A 22,687-nucleotide genomic window follows, 5' to 3' on the forward strand; every position below is an offset into this window, starting at 1 on the left:
CAGAGTTCCTTCCAACTACTGTTTGTTTACTGTTAGCTTTAAGAACAAACACAAAAGGAAAAGAAAAAGGAGGAAAAAAAATGACAGCTTATTTTTATGGCATTTGAGTAACGTCCTGGGTAAGACACACGTGCAGTGGCTTTGAGAAGCGGCCACCCAGGCTGTGGCCTTCTGTATTATCCAGCATTAAAAAAAATATATGTATCCTTTCATATCCAGGAAAAACAGATACAGGAAGCCTAGAGCAGGAAATGTCAAACATTTCATCTGCACTGCCAGTTGTGTGACTGGACTCTTTCTGCGGCTTTTAATGCGGAGAACCAGAAAAAAAAAAAGGCTTGGGGAGGGGGAGGGCACGGGCGTATGTTCCACAACGCAGCACTTATAGGGTTAAGAATTATTTGTGTGTAAATCATTCCTGCAGATGTCCGCACGGCTATTAAGGCTGAGCATATGCACTTTGCTGCTGCTTTGAAAACCAGATTATGAACAATTGTTATCTTTGCGACCATTATGGAAGCACTGAACGGCTGCGAAGGAAAAGTTAATTCTCAAGTGCGAACAGTAGCCTGTAGTGTATGAATGCAATGGAACCAACAGACTATAATATAGAAAGAAAAAACAATAGAGTTCCCAAGCTACATGGTTGATCTACACCAGTGGCTTCCAAACTGTGGATCTCTAGCTGTTGCAAAACTACAATGCCAAGCATGCCCGGACAGCCGTTGGCTGTCCGGGCATGCTGGGAGCTGTAGTTTTTCAACAGCTGGAGGTTTAGTTTGCAGATCAGTGATCTATAACTATTGACACTCCCTATCTTGTAGAGTGTTGGCCTTCAGAACTGCAGAAATTCGCCATGACAGATTACACTAGGTTTTGAAATCATTCTGCAGGAATATTGGTCCATGCAAAGATGACAGATTCACTCCAAATGCCTATTCTACAGTGTCCGAAAGATGTCTATAGAATTAAAGGAGCTATCCACCATAAGGTGATTTAAATTACGTACCTGCCAGACAGTAATGGACACCCCATCGGCTTTTGACCGATCTTTGGAAATTTTTCATTTTCACGGACCACCTGTTCAAAAAATTTGTCAAACACCTGTGGGGTGTAAAAGCTCACTGCACCCTTTATTACATTCCGTGAGGGGTGTAGTTTCTAAAATGGGGTCACGTGGGGGGGGGGGGGGGACCACTGTTCTGGCACCATTGGGGCTTTGTAAACGCACATGGCCTTCAATTCCACCCAAATTCTCTCTCCAAAATCCCAATGGCGCTCCTTCTCTTCTGAGCCCTGTAGTTCGCCCGCAGAGCACTTTACATCCACATATGGGGTATATGGGGTTCCTTACTCAGAAGAAATGGGGTTACAAATTTTAAAGGGGCTTTTTCTCCTATTACCCCTTGCAAAAATAATAAAAATTTGGGTAACACCAGCATTTTAGTGAAAAATTTTTTTTTTCTCATTTTCACGTCCAACTTTTATGAAAATTTGTCAAACACCTGTGGGGTGTTAAGGTTCACTGTACCCCTTGTTATATTCTATGAGGAGTGTAGTTTCCTAGATTTTTTTTTTTTTGCGTTTGTCAGAACCGCTGTAACTATCAACTGAGGCCTAAATCACCAATTTAGGCCTCAAATGTACATAGTGCGCTCACTCCTGAGCCTTGTTGTGCGCCCACAGCCATGACTAAGAGTGTGGACGCACTTGAAACATGTAGGTTGAATAAGTTTGTATGTTTACATTTTCTATGCTGTTTTGTAACAATTTTGGAATACCGTAAAGATTATGGATTTTAATGAGTTTTTCGCTGGATCGCTGTTTTGGATCACTAAGTGCTGTGGGGTGTATGCCAATTGTGTTTATTGCAATGGAAATACGTATGAAAGATATGAAACCTATAGCTTTTCCCAACACACAAGTTATATGCACATGCATTTCAGGAGGAGGACGTTCTGCCGCTGAAATTCCGCCACCAAAATAATTAACTTATTCATTCTTCTGGTGGAATCCTCTCCACACACATTGCCGTCTATGGGGACTGTGATGTCTGAGCCGTCCTAGTGATGACTGCTTCAGCGTGAACCTAGCCTATGGGGAGGTAAGTTGCGCATTTGGACAGGTTATAGGGACACCTCTATTCAACTGCAATTTTCTTTTCTGTGCTCCACCTGTTCTATCCCCCCTCCAACCCTGTTTGTCTTTAAAGGGGTTTTGTAATAAAGATAAACAGGTCTAAACTGTACATTATAAATGTTTCATTTTACATATTTCATCAAACATTTCTGAAAATGAAAAAACAAAAAATCTTTTACTCCTTTAGAAATACTATGTGGTTGATTTACCAAGAGTGGAGTGCAGTTTACTTTGTGGGTTTTGATTCACGACAGGTATTTCCCCACAGTGTTCACTAATGTTTCCATACATTTTGCACTTTTCCCTAGCTGCTTTGAGCTGTGAGGTTTTTAAGAGCTCAAATCCACCACATTTGTCGGGACCACACCCCCTTTCTCCCATGCCCATGCCCCTTTTTCGGGTTTTCCTTGTAAAATGGAGAGTTTTAGTTTCTTTTGGTCGCAAATTCAGGCGTACAAAACGTGCGACACAATTTGGGCGCAATACCTACGAAAAAAAAAAAGAGTTGGGATCACGTTAGTAAATAACCCCCTATATGTATGCGGTACGCATCTGATTTTACCAACTTTACCTCATGGAAAAACCACTTTAGCTGGATATGGATATAGCTGGATATGGTCTTATAAAATCACACCATCCTTGGTATACTTGACACGTTGCCCGAGAAAATCTCACAAAGCTGAGTCTTTTAGTCTAGTCCCGATGACCAGGCCTTGCTCCACGTTGCTCTGATTACTTGATTTTACCATCTAATGTGGTCTACATTAAAACAGATTGCTGGATTTTGTGCTGCGCTCATGGGTCAAATGTCTATAATTTTCACACAGGGAAGCTGCAAACGTGAAGAGGCAGCCGGCTCTAATAACCTTTGCTTCTATAAAACAACTGTATAGATCCAATACCAAAATATGCTATATGGCCACATAATAGAAGACAATATTACAATAAATTTTCGGCTGCAGAAAACCCACCGCGGCTAAAACCCTCAGCAGGAAACTCGCAAAAGATTGGCCTGTGTGATTGTACCCCCTATATGTGGAAAGTAACACAGGTACAAAATAATTATGAACATCCATTCACACACCTTATTTATGGAGGAGGGTGGATGCTTAGTAAAAGGCTCCCACAGACGTGCATATTTCATGCGCATTTTGCTGTCTGCATTAGGGTGGGTTCACACTACGTTTGTAGTGTACGGGTGCCGGATCATGTTTGGGGAAGCGAAAACCGGCCACTCCCATATCCCAGCCGCATCCAGGTTGAACCCCATTCATTTCAATGAGCCAACTGGAGTCAAACGCTGACTCCAGTCGGATCATTTTTGCCACGTATGTGGTTTTCCCACCGGACCTAAAACCATGGTATACCACAGTTTTAGGTCCGGATAGAGAACAGTGTACGGGGCATAAATGGGCCGACCAGTGTCAGCGTTTGACTCCGGTCGGATCATTGAAATGAATGCGGTTCGGGGCGGATCCGCCTGGGATACATGAGCGGCCGGCTTTCGCTCCCCCCCAAGCGGATCCGGCACCCATACACTACAAACGTAGTGTGAACCCACCCTTACAGATGTAAGTCCTGGCCTGACAATGGGTCTGATGACCTGAACTGACAGCTGGGCCGCCTATAGTAACCTGCTACTACTGTATCTACTTATAGAGCTTGTGACTGATCACACTAATACCTGAAAACTCCAGTAAAGACGCCATGTCATAAATGTTCATAGTGTTGGTGTAACCCTAGCCTTACAAATAATTATAAATAAAGCGGTTACATTTAGCGCAACAGGTTGTTTACAGCACATTAGGTACCCAGCACCTTCCAAATGCACCAAAGTACAGAAATGTCATGAGAAACGAGGAAAAAAATTATATAGACTGGTATCTTAGTGTTTTACTGAAAAGTTATACAATTGTCATGGTATTTTGGTTTGTTTTCTTGTTATATTAAAAGTCAACAGTAAAATACAAATGGCAAAACCCACTAAGCATTTTGGTATGCAGGAGTTTTTGGGTCACTGGAGTGTATTTATTTTTTAATCCATGATCTGGGTATGTTTTTTATTTTTTTTAAGCAATTTTTCTAAAGGCTTTAATATAGAACTTAAAAAAACACAAGTACACAACGTCACCAAAACACACGTGTAAAATTGGCATAAAATTAAAGTTACATAAATAAAAATACTCTTTTTTTTTTTTTTTTTACATGCAGACAAAACTCCAGACTGGAACATTGTGTGAAACAGCCTTTAGGAAAGAATTGGCTGGTCCATCCTAGAATTCTAAATGACTTGTTCTTTGACCCTTCGGCTGTAGACCGGCTTTTGATTTCGCACCATTGTCTTACTGCCCAGCCCAGATGTGCTATAGATCATACTGATCCAGTCCAAGGCTTCTTCTGTGACAGCAGTTTGGTCAGTTACTGATACAGCAAAGCAATGAGCATTTCTTATTGTGGAATGTAGTGTTAGACAGAACAGATACCATATTGGCCTAAAGATACTTTGTCTCATCAGTCCACAGAACATTGTTCCAAAATTCTTGATTAGTAGCCATGTGCAGTCTGGCAAGACGAATGTAGTACTAGACGTTCTTATAACTGAGCAGCACCTTACGGCTCAGTCACTTTCACACATCTATGCGGTATTTTAATGAATGAGTCATGTACAACAGATATCAGGTGGAGATACAGAGGCTGCATCTCACCACACAAGACATCATTTTTTACTTTCTGTGAAATGCTTTTCTACAGTTAGACAGTTTAGAAATGTCATGCGGGCAAAGAAATTATTTAGTTTTTTTTGGCAGCATGTACTATGTCTGCGGAACCATCCCCATTACACAAGGGCAGAGAGGTTCATTTCCAAAGACAGGTAACACCCCTAAAGCATGACTACAGGGTCACTGGGAATAATGAACATTTCTTTGTCACTCCTGTGTCATCCAATGTTACATCTCTAGATACAGTTCTGCTTTCTGCTGTGACAGACGGACAGATTTCTTCATTCATATTCATTATATGTTATCAAAGCATTGAAATAACATTTGCGTTATGTTTTCTATTTATTTAAAGTCAATGGGAGTTACCCAAATTGGGTAACTTTACTGCTTCGGACGCTTTTGGCTTTCCCAACCACCTCCAGCCACTGCAAACAGGCAGGAGATGACTGGAAAAATGCAGAAGTAAGGAAATCGGACCAACCCTTTAAGGGTACCTTCACGCACTTGGGTGCAGTGGGTTTCCTGCTTCAAGAAATCCATTGTGAGTAATGCTACCATTCATTTGATTGGGTCCGCTGCCAGTCTGCAGATCTGACACTATTGTGGATTGGCGTAACTAGGAGCAGATTTCTCACAGTGGGAAACCTGCTGCTAGTTACTAGTGTGTAAACGCAACCTAAAAAGGGGTTGTCCAGGGACTAACTTTACTATGCAAGAGTACTTGCCTACCCCGATCCACCTCTAGACTTCCGATTGTGCCCTGACACACAGCTCAATGTTTCCTACTTGCATTCTGAAGGCTGAATGGTGGTAAAGAATCAGGGCAGGTGAGTACACCCTTGTAGCAGATCTACTTTAGAAACACTACATATTAGCAAAACAATCTGTGGAACTTGCATGTAGCAGAAATTATGCAGGCTTTCCACAGTATCAAAATCATCAGCAATTATAGTAGAAGCATGGAGAAGGAGGAGTAGGGTGCGTTCACACTGCGGAATCTCCGCTTTGATGAATTCAGCGAGCGGAGATTCCGTCTGGCGGCTGCCGCTGAAAATACTTCAGCGCTAGGGCCGCGGGGCACTAAGCTGTCCCCATTGACGGCTATGCAGTGCTCGGGGAATCCACGCAAAGAATGAAAATTTTCTCTTTCTTTGCGCGGAACAGTTTCAGCGGAGACCCATTCACACTAATGTTAAGTTCACACCGCAGAATTCCATAGTGTGAACGTACCCTTAAGAAAAAGCATCAACCATGTGCACCAAGAAAAAAAATCCACTCAAATTCTGTGCGGAATTTAACCTTCCATGCGGAATTAAAACCATTCACTACTCCACCTCTGACCAGGTTTGGTTTATACAAACTCAATCCAAAAAGGTAAAAAAGGGGAGAATTAAAGTATAAAGAAGCTTAAAGGGGTACTCCGGTGCTTACACATCTTATCCCCTATCCAAAGGATAGGGGATAAGATGCCTGATCGCGGGAGTCCCGCAGCTGGGGACGCCCGCGATCATGCACGCGGCCCCCCCGTTAGTAATCAGTTCCAGGAGCGCGTTCTCTCCAGGTCCGATTACGGTCGACCGCAGGGCCGGTGGCGTGTGACGTCACGCCCCCGTGTGACGTCACGCTCCGCCCCTCAATGCAAGCCTACGGGAGGGGCCGTGACAGCTATCACGAAACACACTCTGGGGACTGATTACTAATGGGGTGCCGCGTGCATGATCCCAGGGGTCCCCAGCTGTGGGACTCCCGCGATCAGGCATCTTATCCCCTATCCTTTGGATAGGGGATAAGATGTGTAAGCACCGGAGTACCCCTTTAAGCATTTTTTTGAATTTTGCCTAAAAACTGCATGCACAACAGTGAGAAAAAAAATCTACAATGAACTGTCAGTTTTGTAGATTTTGTTTTAGAAATGCAGTGGATCTGACACAAGATACGAAAGTGTGGATATGTAAACAGTGATTTTTTTTGTCATTTACATAATCTGTACAATGTGCTGCATGTGGCTGTACCCGAAGAATAGTGTAGACCTGTAGCATTCACTGGACAGAATTTTCACACCTGTCTAAAAACACTGTGCAAGCTACAGAAAAAACTTGGACCTACCTGGCCTTGTTTTCCGCTACTTCTCTAAAACTTTAGTTTTTATAAAACATTCATTTATTTATAAATTAAATGTACTCATTTTGAGTAATAAAAATTATGTAATTTACATAACATGATTATTTGATAAACCATATTATTGTCTTTTTTAATTTTGCTGCAGACACAAAAAGATATATAAAAACCTCAATGTATCACATGTGCATCATGCAAAAAGGACCAAGCTTTGATTCATAAACACATTTTAACAACATTGATTGAATAGAACAGCTTTGGTGCCACCTAGTGTTCAAACAATATACTACAAAAGTTTAAGAGTATCATTATGTTAACACTGTGATCCTCCTAAATGTTAACTTTTCCCCCTAATAAATGCCGAGTAAAATGACATCTCAGGAATGTTCATTAAAAATCCAATTCTATCTTGTCATCCTAATATTATTTAAAGGGGTACTCCAGCAAACATATCGCCTACCCACAAGATGTCCAGAACAGAGCGCCAAATCCCTATGCTGAGCGTTCTGTCCCCCACCTTCCATGACAGATTTTTCTAAGCAATGATGCATGGCAACAATCAGTGAAATCGGTGATTGATTGCTCAAGCCTGGATCTCAGGCTTGAAGCATTCAATCAGCGATCGGACTGCAGGAAGGAAGGTAAGAGACCTTCCTCCTGTAGTACAGCTGTTCGGGATGTCGCGATTATACCGCGGCGATCCGGAACAGCTCCCTGAGATAGCCGGGCACTTTCACTTTCGTTTTTAGCCGCGTGGCTCAGCTTTGAGCGCAGGGCTAAAGGGTTAATGGCGCACGGCACCGCGATCGGTGCCGCGCGCTATTAGCGGCGGGTCCAGGCTTCACTATGACGCCAGGCCCGCCGCGATATGATGCGGGGTTACCGTGTAACCCTGCGTTATATCGCAGGACCGGGACACATGACGTAGCGGTACATCATGTGTCCTTAAGGAGTTAAGAGGGTGACTGTTACTAGTGAGGAACACAGGGGTCAGTTTTGGTTCCTATTCTTTGTAATATATTAAATGATCTTGTAGAGGAATTGTATGGTAAAGTGTCAATCTTTGCAGGTGATACTAAGGTCTGCAAAACACCACAATAGAGGACAGTGCACTGTATATAGTAGATAACACAATAGAGAACAATGCATTGTATATAGTGGTTAAAGGGTATTCCACTAGAAAAAGTTCTTTTTTTTTTAAATCAACTGGTACCAGAAAGTTAAACATATTTGTAAATTAGTTCTATTCAAAAATCTTAACCCTTCCAGTACTTATTAGCTGCTATATACTACAGAGGAAGTTGTTTTCATTTTGATTTTCCTTTCTGTCTTACCACAGTGCTCTCTGCTGACAACTCTGTCCATTTTAGGAACTGTCCAGAGTAGAAGCAAATCCCCATAGCAAACCTCTCCTGCTCTGGACAGTTCCTAAAAGTGACAGAGGTATCAGCAGAGAGCACTGTGGTCAGACAGAAAGGAAATCCAAAAAGAAAATAACTTCCTGTGGAACATACAGCAGCTGATAAGTACTGGAAGGATTAAGATTTTTAAATAGAAGTAATTTACAAATCTGTTTAACTTTCTGGCACCAGTTGATTTAAAAAATAAATAAATAAAAAAAGTTTTCCAGGGGAGAACCCCTTTAACACCCTAGAATACAGAGCACTGTGTATAGTAGATAACACAATAGAGGACAGAGCACTTTTACAAATGGGAAACACTGGAGATGACTGACATGGAAAAGGACTTAGGAGTTTTATTTAACAGCGAATTCAACTGTAGCGACCAGTGTGCTACCAAAAAAAATCATGGGCGGGGGCATCAAAAGGGGCATAGAGGTACACGACAAAGAAAATAATTCTACCACTGTACAATTCTCAGGTCAGAACACACATAGAATAATGTGTACAGTACTGGGCAACAGTGTACAAGAAAGATATAGTGGAGCTGGAGAGGGTTCAAAGACTAGTAATAAAGGGAATGGGAGGACTAAATTACCCAGAAAAATTATCAGAATTAGGGTTATTTAGTTTAGAAAAAAAAAAAGACAGCTTAGGGGCGAGTTTATCATTGGGCAGTACAGAGATCTCTCAGGACTGTATCTATAACAAGGGGGCGTCTAGAGGAAAGATGATTTCTACTGCAGCATAGATGGGGATGCTTTACTGTAAGAGCAGTGAGACTACTGAACTCTCAGCCAGAGGAAGTGGTCATAGTGAACTTAACAAAAAATAATTTAGGAGGGGCCTGGACGCATTTCTGGAGTGTAATAACAGTACAGGTTATGGATACTAGATTTATAGGGATAGAACATTGACCTAGGGATTTTTTTTCTGATGCTATATCTGGAATTGGGAAAGATTTTTCCCCCTGGTATGGGGCAATTGGCATCAGCCTCATAACAGTTTTTTTTTTTTTTTTTGCCTTCCACTGGATAAACACAGTAGGGACACAATACAGAAATATGTAAAAACATGATGGATTCTTGTCTTTTTTAATCTTATGAACTATGCTGTGGGGTACCTCTGCTTTTTATACTAGAAATATATAAATTAATAGACAACTAGGTGTTACCAGCTGAGGGTGGATCCCTACATGGTCTGACCCTCTTTAATCAAAGCTGATAGTGCCAGATAGTGTGCAAAATTAATCTACCCATAGGGTATGCTTGCATGTTCAAACCCAATATAATAAAAAGACACCCTAAAAAGTAACTGAAAAAAATGCAATTACCATAACACTGACGAGCCTCAGTCCCCTCCATAATCATTGTAGAATCTAAAAGGAAAAAATACAAATAGTTGTTGACACTTCACGAAAAAACATAACATACAAGTTATTTACAAACTCAAAACTGGGTGACATCATAATTAAAGGGAACCAAGCTTAGATTTTACCGTATATAATGCTTTGAAACACATTATATATGGTAAAATCTTCATTCTCACCACGTTCCTGCACAAGGAGATATACTTACCTAATCCCACTGCTCTGGACGTAGTGACGCCCCATCGGCATGATGGACTGCTCACATCTTCGCTCTGCTCCCTAAGCAGATGGAGCAAAGTGGAGGCGCAGGCTGTCAATCACACTGAGTGGGCGTCACTACGGCCGGAGCAGCGGGACTAGGTAAGTATACCTCCCCGCCCAGGAGACTACTTACGGGGCTGAGGGGGGGGGGGGGAGACTTTTAAACTTCATATGCTTACCATTCCTGCGGGCAGGAACGCCCCCCGGGATGATGAAGATTTTGCCATATATAACGTGTTCTATATGGTGAAATCTAATGCTTTGTTCCCTCATCGAGAGCAGGTCACAGCAAATAACATTTCAGCTATTATATATTAGATTAATCCACAGCTCTCCTGTGTGGTGTAGTATATAGAGGATCTGTCCCGTGTGGGGTAGTATATAGAGGATCTGTCCAGTGTGATGTAGTATAGAGGATTGTCTCAGTCTAAATTTTGCTATACATAATTTCTATAAAGCTAAACTTTACTGGTCACTATTTCATGTTTTATATCTAATGTACTTTACTATATCATATTATACCAATTTTATGCATGTTATATCCTGTAGATATTTATGCTGCTATTTTGAGTTCAATGTGAATGCTGTTCTGTACTGGCGCAATATACTTCCCTCTAGTGGGCAAATATAGGTATTGCTGCGATTTAGTCACTGTATTCATAATGTTGCATTGAATAATATGTATTTTAATATTTTTATTTAAATTGTATATCTGTTTTTAATATTTCATTGTTTTATTTATGCATCAAAATTTCCTATGTTCCTATTTCAAAGAATATAGAGGCATTACTGTTGGCCTCTAGAGACCTATCCTTTAGATAGAGGATCTGCCGGCTCTCCTGTGGGGTATAGTATAGAGCAGGGGTCCTCAAACTACGGTCCGCGGGCCACATGCGGCCCGCTGAGGACATTTTTCCGGCCCGCCGCTGCCTGGGACATCCCTGTGTCCCGAAAGATGTTTTCGGGACACAATGATGCGCTCTCGGAGACCCCGCGTTTACTTTAAAAACGCAGGGGCCGCCGGGAAGGTGGCGCACGCAGGGACGTGACTGACGCCGTTCGTGCGTCCAAAGCAACGGAGCGCGGAGGAGCGGGGAAGCGATGAGGACGTGCGCTGGCCAGCTAGGTAAGTGTTACCAGCGGCACGTCAGCTTCGGAGCTCCGACCACGGCACCTTCGGTCCCGGGACTTACTGCTATGTCCGGACCAGCGGTGGTCGGAGCACTGAAGTGGGGCAGAACACAGGCATACAGCCTCCAGCCATTTACTGCTTTTTTTTCTGTTTTGTGATTGGGTTTTTGTTATTCCGCCCATTATTTCTAACAGCTGCAAATAAATGAACATGCTCATTACCTTAATGACGGTTAGTAATTACAGTAGTTTTTTTCATATAATGGGTGCATTGGCGGGTGTTTTTCAGTAGACTTTTGTACAACACATTGGGGGAATTCAACAACTGGTGTACACCTGGTAACATGCTCTCTGTGCTGGCTTAATTTTTCTTGCTGTGCACATTGCAGAGAGCGTGGTTGGCAGATGCGCTGGTTTGTGTCCTTAAAGGGGTACTACGCCCCTAGACATCTTATCCCCTATCCAAAGGATAAGATGTCTAAACGAATGCCGGGTGCTGCACAGAGATTGCGGGGGTCCCAGCTGCGGGACGCAGCTGGGACCCCCGCAATCTCTGTGCAGCACCCGGCATTCGTTTAGACCGCTGGGTGCAGGCGGCGGGGGTCGTGATGTCACGGTCACACCCCTTGTGATGTCGCACCACACCCCCTCAATGCAAGTCTGTGAGAGGGGGTGTTGCGGCCACCATGCCCCCTCCCATAGACTTGTATTGAGGGGACATGGCATAATAAAGGGGAATGGCCGTGACGTCACCACACCCACCGCCCGCTCAGAACAAAATATTCCCAACGCTGGGGCAGCGGAGTACCCCTTTAATTTATAATTTGCACAAAAATCCAGAGACCAGCTGGTGGCGGAATTTGTGTGAGCTGTTGGTTTGTTTTATTACACCAACCAAGGTCAAATATATGAAGCGACATGCGCCCCATGACGAAATTTGCAAAGTAACTGGGAAATCACAGAGTGCCAACAAATACTGTAATGCAGGGGAGAAGACCCATTGATTTATATGGACCTAGTTCAGGACGTATGCGCTATTTTCAGCAGACCGCACTTTTAAGTTCACTGAGAACAGCACATAAGTCCCAAACGGAGTCACAATGTGGCTCCATTCGGCCATGGGATCGACCGATATCGATTTTTTTAGGGCCGATATCGATAATGTGCGAGCTTTCAGGCCAATAATTTATACAGATATTCCGGTATAAGTTATCGGTTATTCCCCCCCCCGCAGATCAATTATTTAAAGTGGGTGCTTTAAATCAATGAACTGCAGCGGCTTTTACGGGGCCAGAGACCGCCGCTGCCCGCTTCTCTCCCCCTGCCTGTCCTGGGGTCCTCCCTAGTCTAACCACCACCGCTGCCCCATTGTCTCCCCCATCCCCGGTTTTATAATTACCTGTTCCCGGGGACCAGGGTCCGCGCGACTTCTTTCTCCGGCGGCGTCCTGAGCTGTCACTGTGCGCACTGACGGTGACGTCACTCGTCATTGCGCTGCGCAGACGCGCAGGAGCCAGAAGTAGCGCGGACCTTGGGAACAGGTAATTATAAAACCGGGGATGGGGGAGGCAATGGGGCAGCAGCGGCCGTGGCAGCGGTGGTCTCTGGCCGGGGAGGCATTATCAGCAAGGTAATTGCCGATACCCATAATGTCCAAAATCGTGAATATCGGCCAAACAGATAATCAGTCGATCCCTAGTACCCTGTCCTGCATTACATGATATATCGGCATCCTGTTTTCACTGGGATACTGACAGATCCGACTAATACTGACGTAGTAATTTTACAGCTGTGTGAACACTGCCTTAGCTTATTATACACTGCTCAAAAAAAATTAAGTGAACACTAAGATAACACATCCTAGATCTGAATGAACTAATCGTATGAAATACTTTCCTCTTTACATAGTTGAATGCGCTGACAACAAAATCATACAAAAATGATCAATGGAAATCAAATGTAGTAACCCATGGAGGTCTGGATATGGAGTCACCCTCAAAATTACAGTGGAAAACCCCACTACAGGCTGATCCTACTTTATGTAATGTCCTTAATACAAGTCCCAATGAGGCTCAGTGGTGTGTGTGGCCTCCACATGCCCGTATGACCTCCCTACAACGCCTGGGCATGATCCTGATGAGGAGGAGGATGGTCTCCTGAGGGATATCCTCCCAGACCTGGACTAAAGCATCCGCCAACTCCTGGACAGACTGTGGTGGATGGAGCGAGACGTCCCAGGGCGGCCAGTCCATAGCATCAATGCCTTCCTCTTGTAGGAACTGCTGACACACTCCAGCCACATGAGGTCTAGCATTTTCTTGTATTAGGAGGAACCCAGGGCCAACCGCACCAGAATATGGTCTCACAAGGGGTCTGAGGATCTCATCTCGGTAATTAATGGCAGTCAGGCTACCTCTGGCAAGCACATGGAGGGCTGTGCGGCCCCCAGAGAAATACCACCCCACACCATTACTGACCCACCACCAAACCGGTCATTCTGGAGGATGTTGCAGGCAGCAGAATGTTCTCCAAGGCGTCTCCAGACTCTGTCACGTCTGTCACACGTAATCAGTGTGAACCTGCTTTCATCTGTGAAGAGCACAGGGCGCCAGTGGTGAATTTCCCAATCTTGGCGTTCTCTGGCAAATGCCAAAATGTCTTGCACGGTGTTGGGCTGTAAGCACAACCCCCACCTGTGGACGTCAGGCCCTCATACCGCCCTCATGGAGTCTGTTTCTGACCGTTTGATTGGACACATGCACATTTGTGGCCTGCTGGAGGTCATTTTGCAGGGCTCTGGCAGTGCTCCTCCTGCTCCTCCTTGCACAAAGGCGGAGGTAGCAGTCCTACTGCTGGGTTGTTGCCCTCCTACGGCCTCCTCCATGTCTCCTGATGTACTGGCCTGTCTCCTGGTAGTCCCTCCATGCTCTGGACACTACGCTGACAGACACAGCAAACCTTCTTGCCACAGCTCGCATTGATGTGCCATCCTGGATGAGCTGCACTACCTGAGCCACTTGTGTGGGTTGTAGACTCCGTCTCATGCTACCACTAGAGTGAAAGCACCGCCAGCATTCAAAAGTGACCAAAACATCAGCCAGGAAGCATAGCAACTCAGAAGTGGTCACCACCTGCAGAACCACTCCTTTATTGGGTGTCTTGCTGATTGCCTATAATTTCCACCTGTTGTCTGTTCCATGTGAAATTGATTGTCAATCAGTGTTCTTCCTGAGTAGACAGTGGGATCTCACACAAGTGTCAGTGACTTGGAGTTACATTGTGTTAAGTGTTCCCTTTATTTTTTTTGAGCTGTGTAAAGAACGTACAATGTAAACAGTGAGGAGAAACCGTGTGTGAACTGAGCCCACACGTCAGGGCCATGAAGAGGCATTGGGATAAGTATCTGCCCTGGTTACCAGTCACACTGTGCGGTTTATAATCATACATCTCCCTTACTCCTTCCTACCTGAAAAAGCAATGAGGGAATACCGCACCATATACCGTACATAAAGCCGCACATATAACATTTGAACGGACACTATCTCTACCACACAAAACCTTCCCGCCGTCTACACCAGCACCGCTAAGTTACCTCACAACGACGTGCGGCAGCACGCAGCGTCCTGACGTCACCAAAGCGAACCAATCATAAAATGGACGTCTGACGGAAAAAGAACGCCATCATAAGTACTGGCAGCTCACTGAAGGGGGGAAAATGCTGTATTGAAACGATGGGACGTTCAGTGAGGGTCTGCGGGTGAACACATATCGGGGAGCCGGGAGACGGTGCGGGTGTGGTGGGGTCTCCTACTGAGGGAAGGCGCGCTTCGTGTCCGTGTCTGGAGTGTGTGACTGAGGGCGGCCGCTGATTGGACAGGAGGGATGTGGCGGGAAATTGGACGGCTTGTCAGTCGGGTCACGTGACGCGCTGACCGGAGCCGCCTGCAGTGACTGGTGAGAGTGATGGCGGGCGCACACCGCCGCCTGTATTATCATGATTACCAACAGCTGCTGCAAGACTACAACTACCAGCGTGCCCTGACAGACTTCCACTGTATGGGCATGATGGGTATTGTAGTTTTGTAACGGCTGGAGAGCCTTTGGCTGTCGGGGCATGCTGGGAGTTGTAGTTTTGCAACTGTTGATGTGCGTGTGATTGTTAGGGCATGATGGGAATTGTAGTTCTGCAACAGCTGGCAGATGACATGAATGGACATTGGACCAGTTCTTCCAATACTACACTTCCCATCGTGCCCTGAAAGCTGAAGGATCCCTAGCTGTGTGAAAACTGCAACTCCCAGCATTCCCTAAAGGTTTTCTATATCAGTGTTTCCCAAACAGGGTGCCTCCAGCTGTTGCAAAACTACAACTCCCAGCATTCCCTGACGGCTAAAGGCTTTCTATATCAGTGTTTCCCAACCAGGGTGCCTCCAGCTGTTGCAAAACTACAACTCCCAGCATTCCCTGACGGCTAAAGGCTTTCTATATCAGCGTTTCCCAACCAGGGTGCCTCCAGCTGTTGCAAAACTACAACTCCCAGCATTCCCTGACGGCTAAAGGCTTTCTATATCAGCGTTTCCCAACCAGGGTGCCTCCAGCTGTTGCAAAACTACAACTACCAGCATTCCCTGACGGCTAAAGGCTTTCTATCTCAGCGTTTCCCAACGACGTTGACTCCAGCTGTTGCAAAACTACAACTCCTAGCATGCCCGGACAGCCTTTGGCTGTCCGGGCATGCTGGGAGTTGTAGTTTTGCAACATCTGGAGGCACCCTGATTAGGAAACACTACACATCTTTAAAGTGTGGACTTTTAGCTGTTAAAAAAAAAAAAAAAAACTACAACTCCCAGCATGCTTGAACCGCCTTTGGTTGTCGTTTTGCAACAGCTGGCGACACACTGGTTAGGAATAGACTGCAACTCCCAGCATGACTTCATAGCTAGAAGCTAATAGCTAGACTAAAATTCCCATCATCCCATAAAAACAGTGTTTCCTAACCGGGGTGCCTCCAGCTGTTGCAAAACTGTAACTCCCAGTATGCCCAGACAGCTGTTGTCTGTCCGCGCATTTTGGGAGTTGTAGTTTTGCAACAGCTGGAGGCACCCTGGTTGGGAGACACTGCCCTTACAGCTGCAGGCTCTTTAGCTGTAGCAAAACGACATCTATCATGCGCTGCCAGTCTATGGCTGTCAGGGCATCATGGGAGTTGTAGTTTTGCAACTGCAGGAGAGCCACAGGTCGGAGCCAGCGGTGTCCCTCATATCCTGCACTGAGATCGGTGGGGGGGGGGTCCGCCATTGGAGACCCCCGTGATCTTGCAGCAACACCCCGTTACAATCAGTCCCCAGAGCATATTCGTTCCGGGTCTGATTACTGGCGATCACTGAGTCGGAGCATTGTGACGTCACAGCTCCGCCCCCGTGTGAATTCACGCTCTGCCCCCTCAATGCAAGCCTATGGGAGCTGTCACGCCCCCTCCCATAGGCTTGTATTGAGGGGGCGGAGCCGTGACGTCACAATACTCCGGCCACGTGAACACGCTCCAGGGACTGATTCTAACGGGGTGCTGCATGCAGGATCACGGGGTCCCCACCGGCGGGACCCCCGCGATCAGGCATCTTATCCCCTTTGGATAGGGTGTCCTGTCCATATGGTGTCCTGGTCGGTCAGCGCTGTGTGAGCCGGTTTTCTTCATTGAAGCCCATCCTTTCTAATCCCTTGAATTAATCACCGGAGGGCAGCAGACGACCTGCCATCTTTTGTGCCTTTATCATTGTTGTGTATGAATCTACACAACCACCCAGGGTGAGCAGTTATCTATTTCTTCTCCTATACCGGGTATCATCATTACCCTATGGAGCGCTTGTTCTTTTACATATAGGTGGGTAGGCCGGCCATGGCTTTAGGCGCAGTCCTACAGATAACATGTCTGTACGGTTTGCTACCTACCATCTCTGTATACAGTATGGGGGAGATTTATCAAAACTTGTCCAGAGGAAAATTTGCTGAGTTGCCCATAGCAACCAATCACATCGCTTATTTTATTTTTCAGAAATATAAGAAGTGATCTGATTGGTTCCTCTGGACAAGTTTTGCTAAATCTCAACCCCCCCCCCCCCCCCACCCATGTGAATATTTGGTGCAGCCTATGACTTACATGGATGAATCTTGTTATTGCAGGAGGAACAGTTCTGTCTTTTAGACCTGACGCAATGATGAACGAAAACGAATTTGACTCTTCAGATGAGGAAATGGTGGGAAATGAACAAACGCCTCTGGAGTTATTCTGGTAAGGTCTTACGAAAGTCGGCGATCCTGCCGCCATTCTCATTTCCACATCTTTTTATATCAGGATGACTGTAGCTCTCATAATGACATAATTCGCCTTATGACATCATCATTATCTTGCATTGTACAAGTATATGTAGAAAGGATAGCTGGCACTACCGTCTGGTCCCAGTCAGGTGGGGAATCAGCAGATACGTGAGTGGTCGCTCCGAAGGTCCAGGCGGTGCTCAAAGCAGACTAGCTGCAACAGAGGTAATTACACAGGTGTAAGAATAAGCGTCTGCGGCACATGTCATGGATCCAACACAACTTTATTGTCAGCTTGTGCAGAGCACAGGCAACAATTGTTTCGCTTACAAAAGCTTCTTCACAGCCTGCAGGCTGTGAAGAAGCTTTTGTAAGCGAAACAATTGTTGCCTGTGCTCTGCACAAGCTGACAATAAAGTTGTGTTGGATCCATGACGTGTGCCGCCGACGCTTATTCTTACACCTGTGTAATTATCTTGCCTTGTGATGATTATGACATCATCGTCATCTTCACTTCATTGTGACATACCCATTATGACCTGATAATCTTACAGCATGACAGTGACACCTCTTGCATTATTTTACCATGTTATCATTGTGATGTGGTCTGTCATGGTATCGTATTATGACATCACTGCTTCATGAAATCCTCATTATGACATCTCACATTGTTAAGGGGGTACTCCACTGCCCCAGCGTTCGGAACATTTTGTCCCGAATGCTGGGTGCGGGCAGCGGGGGTCATGACCATGGCCACGCCCCCTCCCATAGACTTGCATTGAGAGGGCATGGCCATGAAGTCACGACCCCAGCCCGGACCCAGTGTTCGGAACAAAATGATCTGAACACTGGGGCAGTGGAGGACCCCTTTAAAACATAATCTTTTCCAAACAGTGTGCCTCAAGCTGTTGCAAAACTACAACTCCCAGCATACTTATTTACAAGTATGCAAAATGTTGACTGGTTGTTATATTTGTGTACTCTTCACTTTGTGAATATATTTGACACTCTTTTGCTTTCTCCTGTAGGCTCAGCCTAGAACCAGTCAATTACGCCCATATATTAGGAATCAGCGCCCTTCCAGGTTTGTACCCTGTGCATAGTAAGTCCTATAGGTGTAAGGATCTCTTTGCCTTTACATCAAATGTCCTGTTGCTTTGACAGCAGGAAAAAGCCCCAGTCAACATTACTGTAAGTTATAACATTATTGGAAGTTAATGGGGCCTGTTCGAAACAGGATCTATCGTAGCTGTTATGGCCCTCTTTAAAATAAAGCCATGATTCACGTGTGAACACGTGTTAATTTAGCTTGGAGAGGAGTTGCAAACCAGGGCTCTTCTAATGGGCAAATTAAAGCTTTTTATTCTGTATTGGTGCCAGGGACACTCTCTAATTCATTGTTTTCAGACCAGGGTGCCTCCAGCTGTTGCAAAACTGTAACTTCCAGTATGCCCGGACAGCCTTTGGCTGTCCGGGCATGCTGGGAGTTGTAGCTTTGCAACAGCTGGAGGCACCCTGGTTGGGAAACACTGCTCTAATTATTTAGGTACCTTTTTACTCTCATTGTTACCAGTGCTGCATACCTGGGCTAGAAGTTATATAGCGGATTTCTAGGTGACAGATTCCCTTTAGTGCTATGGATGACAAGGAGGTATCTTTAATTAAAGTGGTTATCCAGGAAAAAACTTATTTATATATATATACACACACAGTATATATATCAACTGGCTCCAGAAAGTTAAACAGATTTGTAAATTACTTCTATAAAAAAAATCTTAATCCTTTCAGCACTAATGAGCTGCTGAAGTTGAGTTGTTCTTTTCTGTCTAAGTGCTCTCTGATGACACCTGTCTTGGGAACTGTCCAGGGTAGAAGCAAATCCCCATAGCAAGCCTCTTCTACTCTGTGCAGTTCCCGAGACAAGCAGAGATGTCAGCAGAGAGCACTGTTGCCAGACAGAAAAGAACAACTCAACTTCAGCAGCTGATAATTATTGGTAGGATTAAGATTTTTTTTTATTTATTTATTTTTTTTTAACAGAAGTCATTTTACAAATCTGTTCAACTTTCTGGAGCCAGTTGATATAAAAAGAAAAAAAATAGTTTTTTCCTGGAATACCCCTTTAAAATTTAAAAAGGGAACCCGTCATGAGGGTGGTCTCCCTGTGGCTTCCGCTTGCCGCACGGGCCCTGAATGATTTTTTTTCCTGTTTGGGTATAGGGAGATTTATGACTTATCAATCAAGGCTGGTGGGACAGGAAGAAATCACTGGGGCCACCCTGTTGACTCGAGGTTCATACAGCATGAAAATGATGACAAGTTCTTTTAAATGTTTGTAAACCTTTTTTGTAATTTCAGGGTGCAAGTTTAAAAATATTCGAAGGAACCTTCTCCAAAATGTAGGTAAGGACATGATTGGCAGGTACAGTCACTTTTTGAGGGCACAGAGCTGTGTCTGGTAGAAAGTAAAGAGACTGCAGCAATAGCCCCTGAATCAGTGTCAGCATCTCAATGACAGTTTCTGTAATAGTTTTAGGACCATAACGTGACCACCAATTGACACACAACTTCCTGCTGGTTGTGCAGTAGGGACCGGGCTTCCTGCTAGGGATCGAACAATATCGATTTTTTTAGGGCCGATACTCTGTGGAGGTTAGGGCCGATAGCCTATAACCTATACCTATATTCCGGTATAAGTTATCGGCTATTTATTCCCCCCTCCCCCTTTTGCGGTGCCAGAGACCGCCACCCGCTTCTCTCCCTCTGCCTGTCCTGGGGTCCTCCTGAATCCTATCACCGACACCACCTCACCCCAGACCACCGCCATCCCCGGTTTTATAATTACCTGTTTCCGGGGTCCGCGCTACTTCTGGCTCCAGCGGCGTCCTCCTGAGCTGTCACTGTGCGCACTGACGGTGATGTTGCGTATGTCACTCGTCATTGCGCAGCGCGCAGGAGCCAGAAGTAGCCCGGGACCCGGGAACAGGTAATTATAAAACCGGGGATGGGGGAGGCAATGGGGCAGCGGCGGCGGCGGTCTCTGGCCAGGCCAGGGGGGGTGCGTTGCGGTGGGGGTGGGGGAGTGGCCTTGGTATTATCAGATTATCGGCAAGGTAATTGCTGATACCGATAACGTCCAAAATCGTGAATATCGGCCAAACCGGTAATGGGTCGATCCCTACTTCCTGCTGCCCCAATGTTTCTTAGACGTCACCGGTCTAACCTTTTCCATATTTTTATTTCTAATCCTTCTAGAGGAAATGAAGAGACTTGAAGTCCAGGATGTATTTGTATTCTGCACTCTGTCAGAGCTTTCATTCTATCGCGTTCCTACTCTTATACAAGAATATCACAAGCAGGAGTTTGTGGTCCATCACTACCCTTTCCCTGACGGAGATGTGCCAGAACTTGACACCTGTCGTAAAATTTTGGAAGAGCTAAGGACCTGTATGGACAACAGCAGAAAGACTTCAATACAGTAAGTGTAATTGGCTCTGAGTGTTACCAAAATCCCTGCAAGAGGAAAGTCATTCTGCCTTCCTAATCTACCAATTGGACATAAGCAATATTTAGGAAACAGAAGGGAATACAGTGGTCCCTCAACATACGATGGCAATCCGTTCCAAATGGACCATCGTTTGTTGAAACCTTCGTATGTTGAGGGATCCGTGCAATGTAAAGTATAGGACAGTGGTCTACAACCTGCGAACCTTCAGATGTTGCAAAACTACAACACCCAGCATGCCCGGACAGCCAACGGCTGTCCGGGCATGCTAGGAGTTGTAATTTTGCAACATCTGGAGGTCCGCAGGTTGAAGACCACTGGTATTTGAGGTTATACTCACGTGTCCCCGCCGCTCCAGACCGTCACCGCTGCCCTGGATGTCGCCCTCCATCGCTGTCGCCACGCCCCCGGGGTGTCCCCGACGCTTCGGCAAGGCCTCTGCTTCCCGGGCATCCGCGCTCTCCGTCGCCGCCATCACTTTGCTACGCACGCTGCTCCTATTGGATGACGGGACGGCGTGCGCAGCGACGTGATGACGACGATTGAGAGCGCCGACGATGCAGGGGATCCCGAAGAGGACGCGCCGGAGTCCTGAGGACAGGTAAGTGATCGTCAGCGGACCACACGGGGCACCGTAAATCGCTATATGGTGGCCGCTGAAGCAGTCTGCGCTGCCGGATAGCCGTTTATGCGATGGCCCCGACATACAAAAGCATCGTATGTTGGTGCTGCCTTCAACATGAGAGGCCATCGTATGTTGAAATGATCGTATGTCGGGGCCATCGTATGTCGGGGGGTCACTGTATCACTAAATCAGATGACAGTGTTTGCTTGTAATTCGCAATCATGAAGACCTAAGTTTGCAAAGCAGCAGCATAAGAATATAGAGTACGCTGAGGGGAGGGTCTATCAAATAGCGTATGCACGGCAACACTTCAACAGACACATTTATAATAAAATGCTGTTTATAATTCTATTTTTCTTTACAGATTACTCATTTATTTGTTTCTCTTGCAGCTGTTACGGTGGCTTGGGACGCTCGTGTCTTAGTAAGTGCTGTGTCTGACCATGTTACATCAACAAATCATAAAAAAAACACTTTACCTTTACCATCACTGTCTGGCACTTTTTTGTGGAAACTGGAAGCATTCAGAGATACTATATTCACAAAAGTTTTGGGACACCTACACATTACACCCATAGGATCAATTAAAGGAGATAAATCATGCATAAAAACTTATCCCAATACAGGAATTTAGGTGCAGGATCTGCTCCCCCCAGCATAAATGCACAACTGCATTTGGGGTTTAGCACCTCCTGCCATTTGAGACCACGTCGTTGTTGTTGTTATAAAAACGTATTCCTAATCCCTATAAGAGGGGATCATTTTGTACAGGGCCCGTCACATTCCTCCACACCAGAATCACTGTGTGTTGATCCCAAACTGTCCAAAAAGCTGGAAACAGTTTGGATTTTCCCCACTAACTTGCTGCTGAAGCATTAGGATCCCCCTTCAGTGAAACTAAGCGGTCTAGGCCGACCCCTGAAATAACACCCCCATAGTATTTTCCCTTCTCACCAAACCTTATAGCGGGCACAATGCAGTCAGGCTGCTAATGTTCCCAAAACCCAGACTCCTCCATTAGATACCAGATGAAAAAAATCTGATCCATCATTCCACAGAACACGTTACCCCTCCACCTGACACTTGTGATGTAAGACCACCCAA

The 22,687-nt window shown here is 45.3% G+C and overlaps 2 protein-coding genes across 11 annotated transcripts in view; one reads left to right on the forward strand and one right to left on the reverse strand.

The window, feature by feature from the left end:
* BMP4 (bone morphogenetic protein 4) overlaps positions 1-14,731 on the reverse strand; it is a 449,922-nt gene extending 435,191 nt beyond the window's left edge. For all 9 annotated transcript variants that reach the window (XR_008848789.1, XR_008848785.1, XR_008848787.1 and 6 more), the window contains exons 1-2: positions 14,605-14,731; positions 9,711-9,755 (exon numbers count right to left, since the gene is read on the reverse strand). The gene's annotated coding sequence lies outside the window, so the exon portion shown is untranslated. The remainder of the gene's footprint in view (positions 1-9,710; positions 9,756-14,604) is intronic.
* The window catches only part of CDKN3 (cyclin dependent kinase inhibitor 3), a 173,380-nt gene that overhangs the window by 147,459 nt on the left and 3,234 nt on the right, over positions 1-22,687 (forward strand). The window contains exons 1-6 of one of the 2 annotated variants that reach the window (XM_056545999.1): positions 14,739-15,092; positions 17,319-17,427; positions 18,482-18,537; positions 19,812-19,856; positions 20,709-20,931; positions 21,976-22,007. In XM_056545999.1, the coding sequence (XP_056401974.1) occupies positions 17,351-17,427; positions 18,482-18,537; positions 19,812-19,856; positions 20,709-20,931; positions 21,976-22,007 (433 nt within the window). In that variant the 5' untranslated portion in view covers positions 14,739-15,092; positions 17,319-17,350. Of the gene's footprint in view, positions 1-14,738; positions 15,093-17,318; positions 17,428-18,481; positions 18,538-19,811; positions 19,857-20,708; positions 20,932-21,975; positions 22,008-22,687 lie in introns of those variants that run through there. The other variant, XM_056546000.1, reaches the window with a different exon arrangement.

This window comes from Hyla sarda, chromosome 11 (genome assembly GCF_029499605.1).
Source record: "Hyla sarda isolate aHylSar1 chromosome 11, aHylSar1.hap1, whole genome shotgun sequence".
Lineage (NCBI taxonomy): Eukaryota > Metazoa > Chordata > Amphibia > Anura > Hylidae > Hyla > Hyla sarda.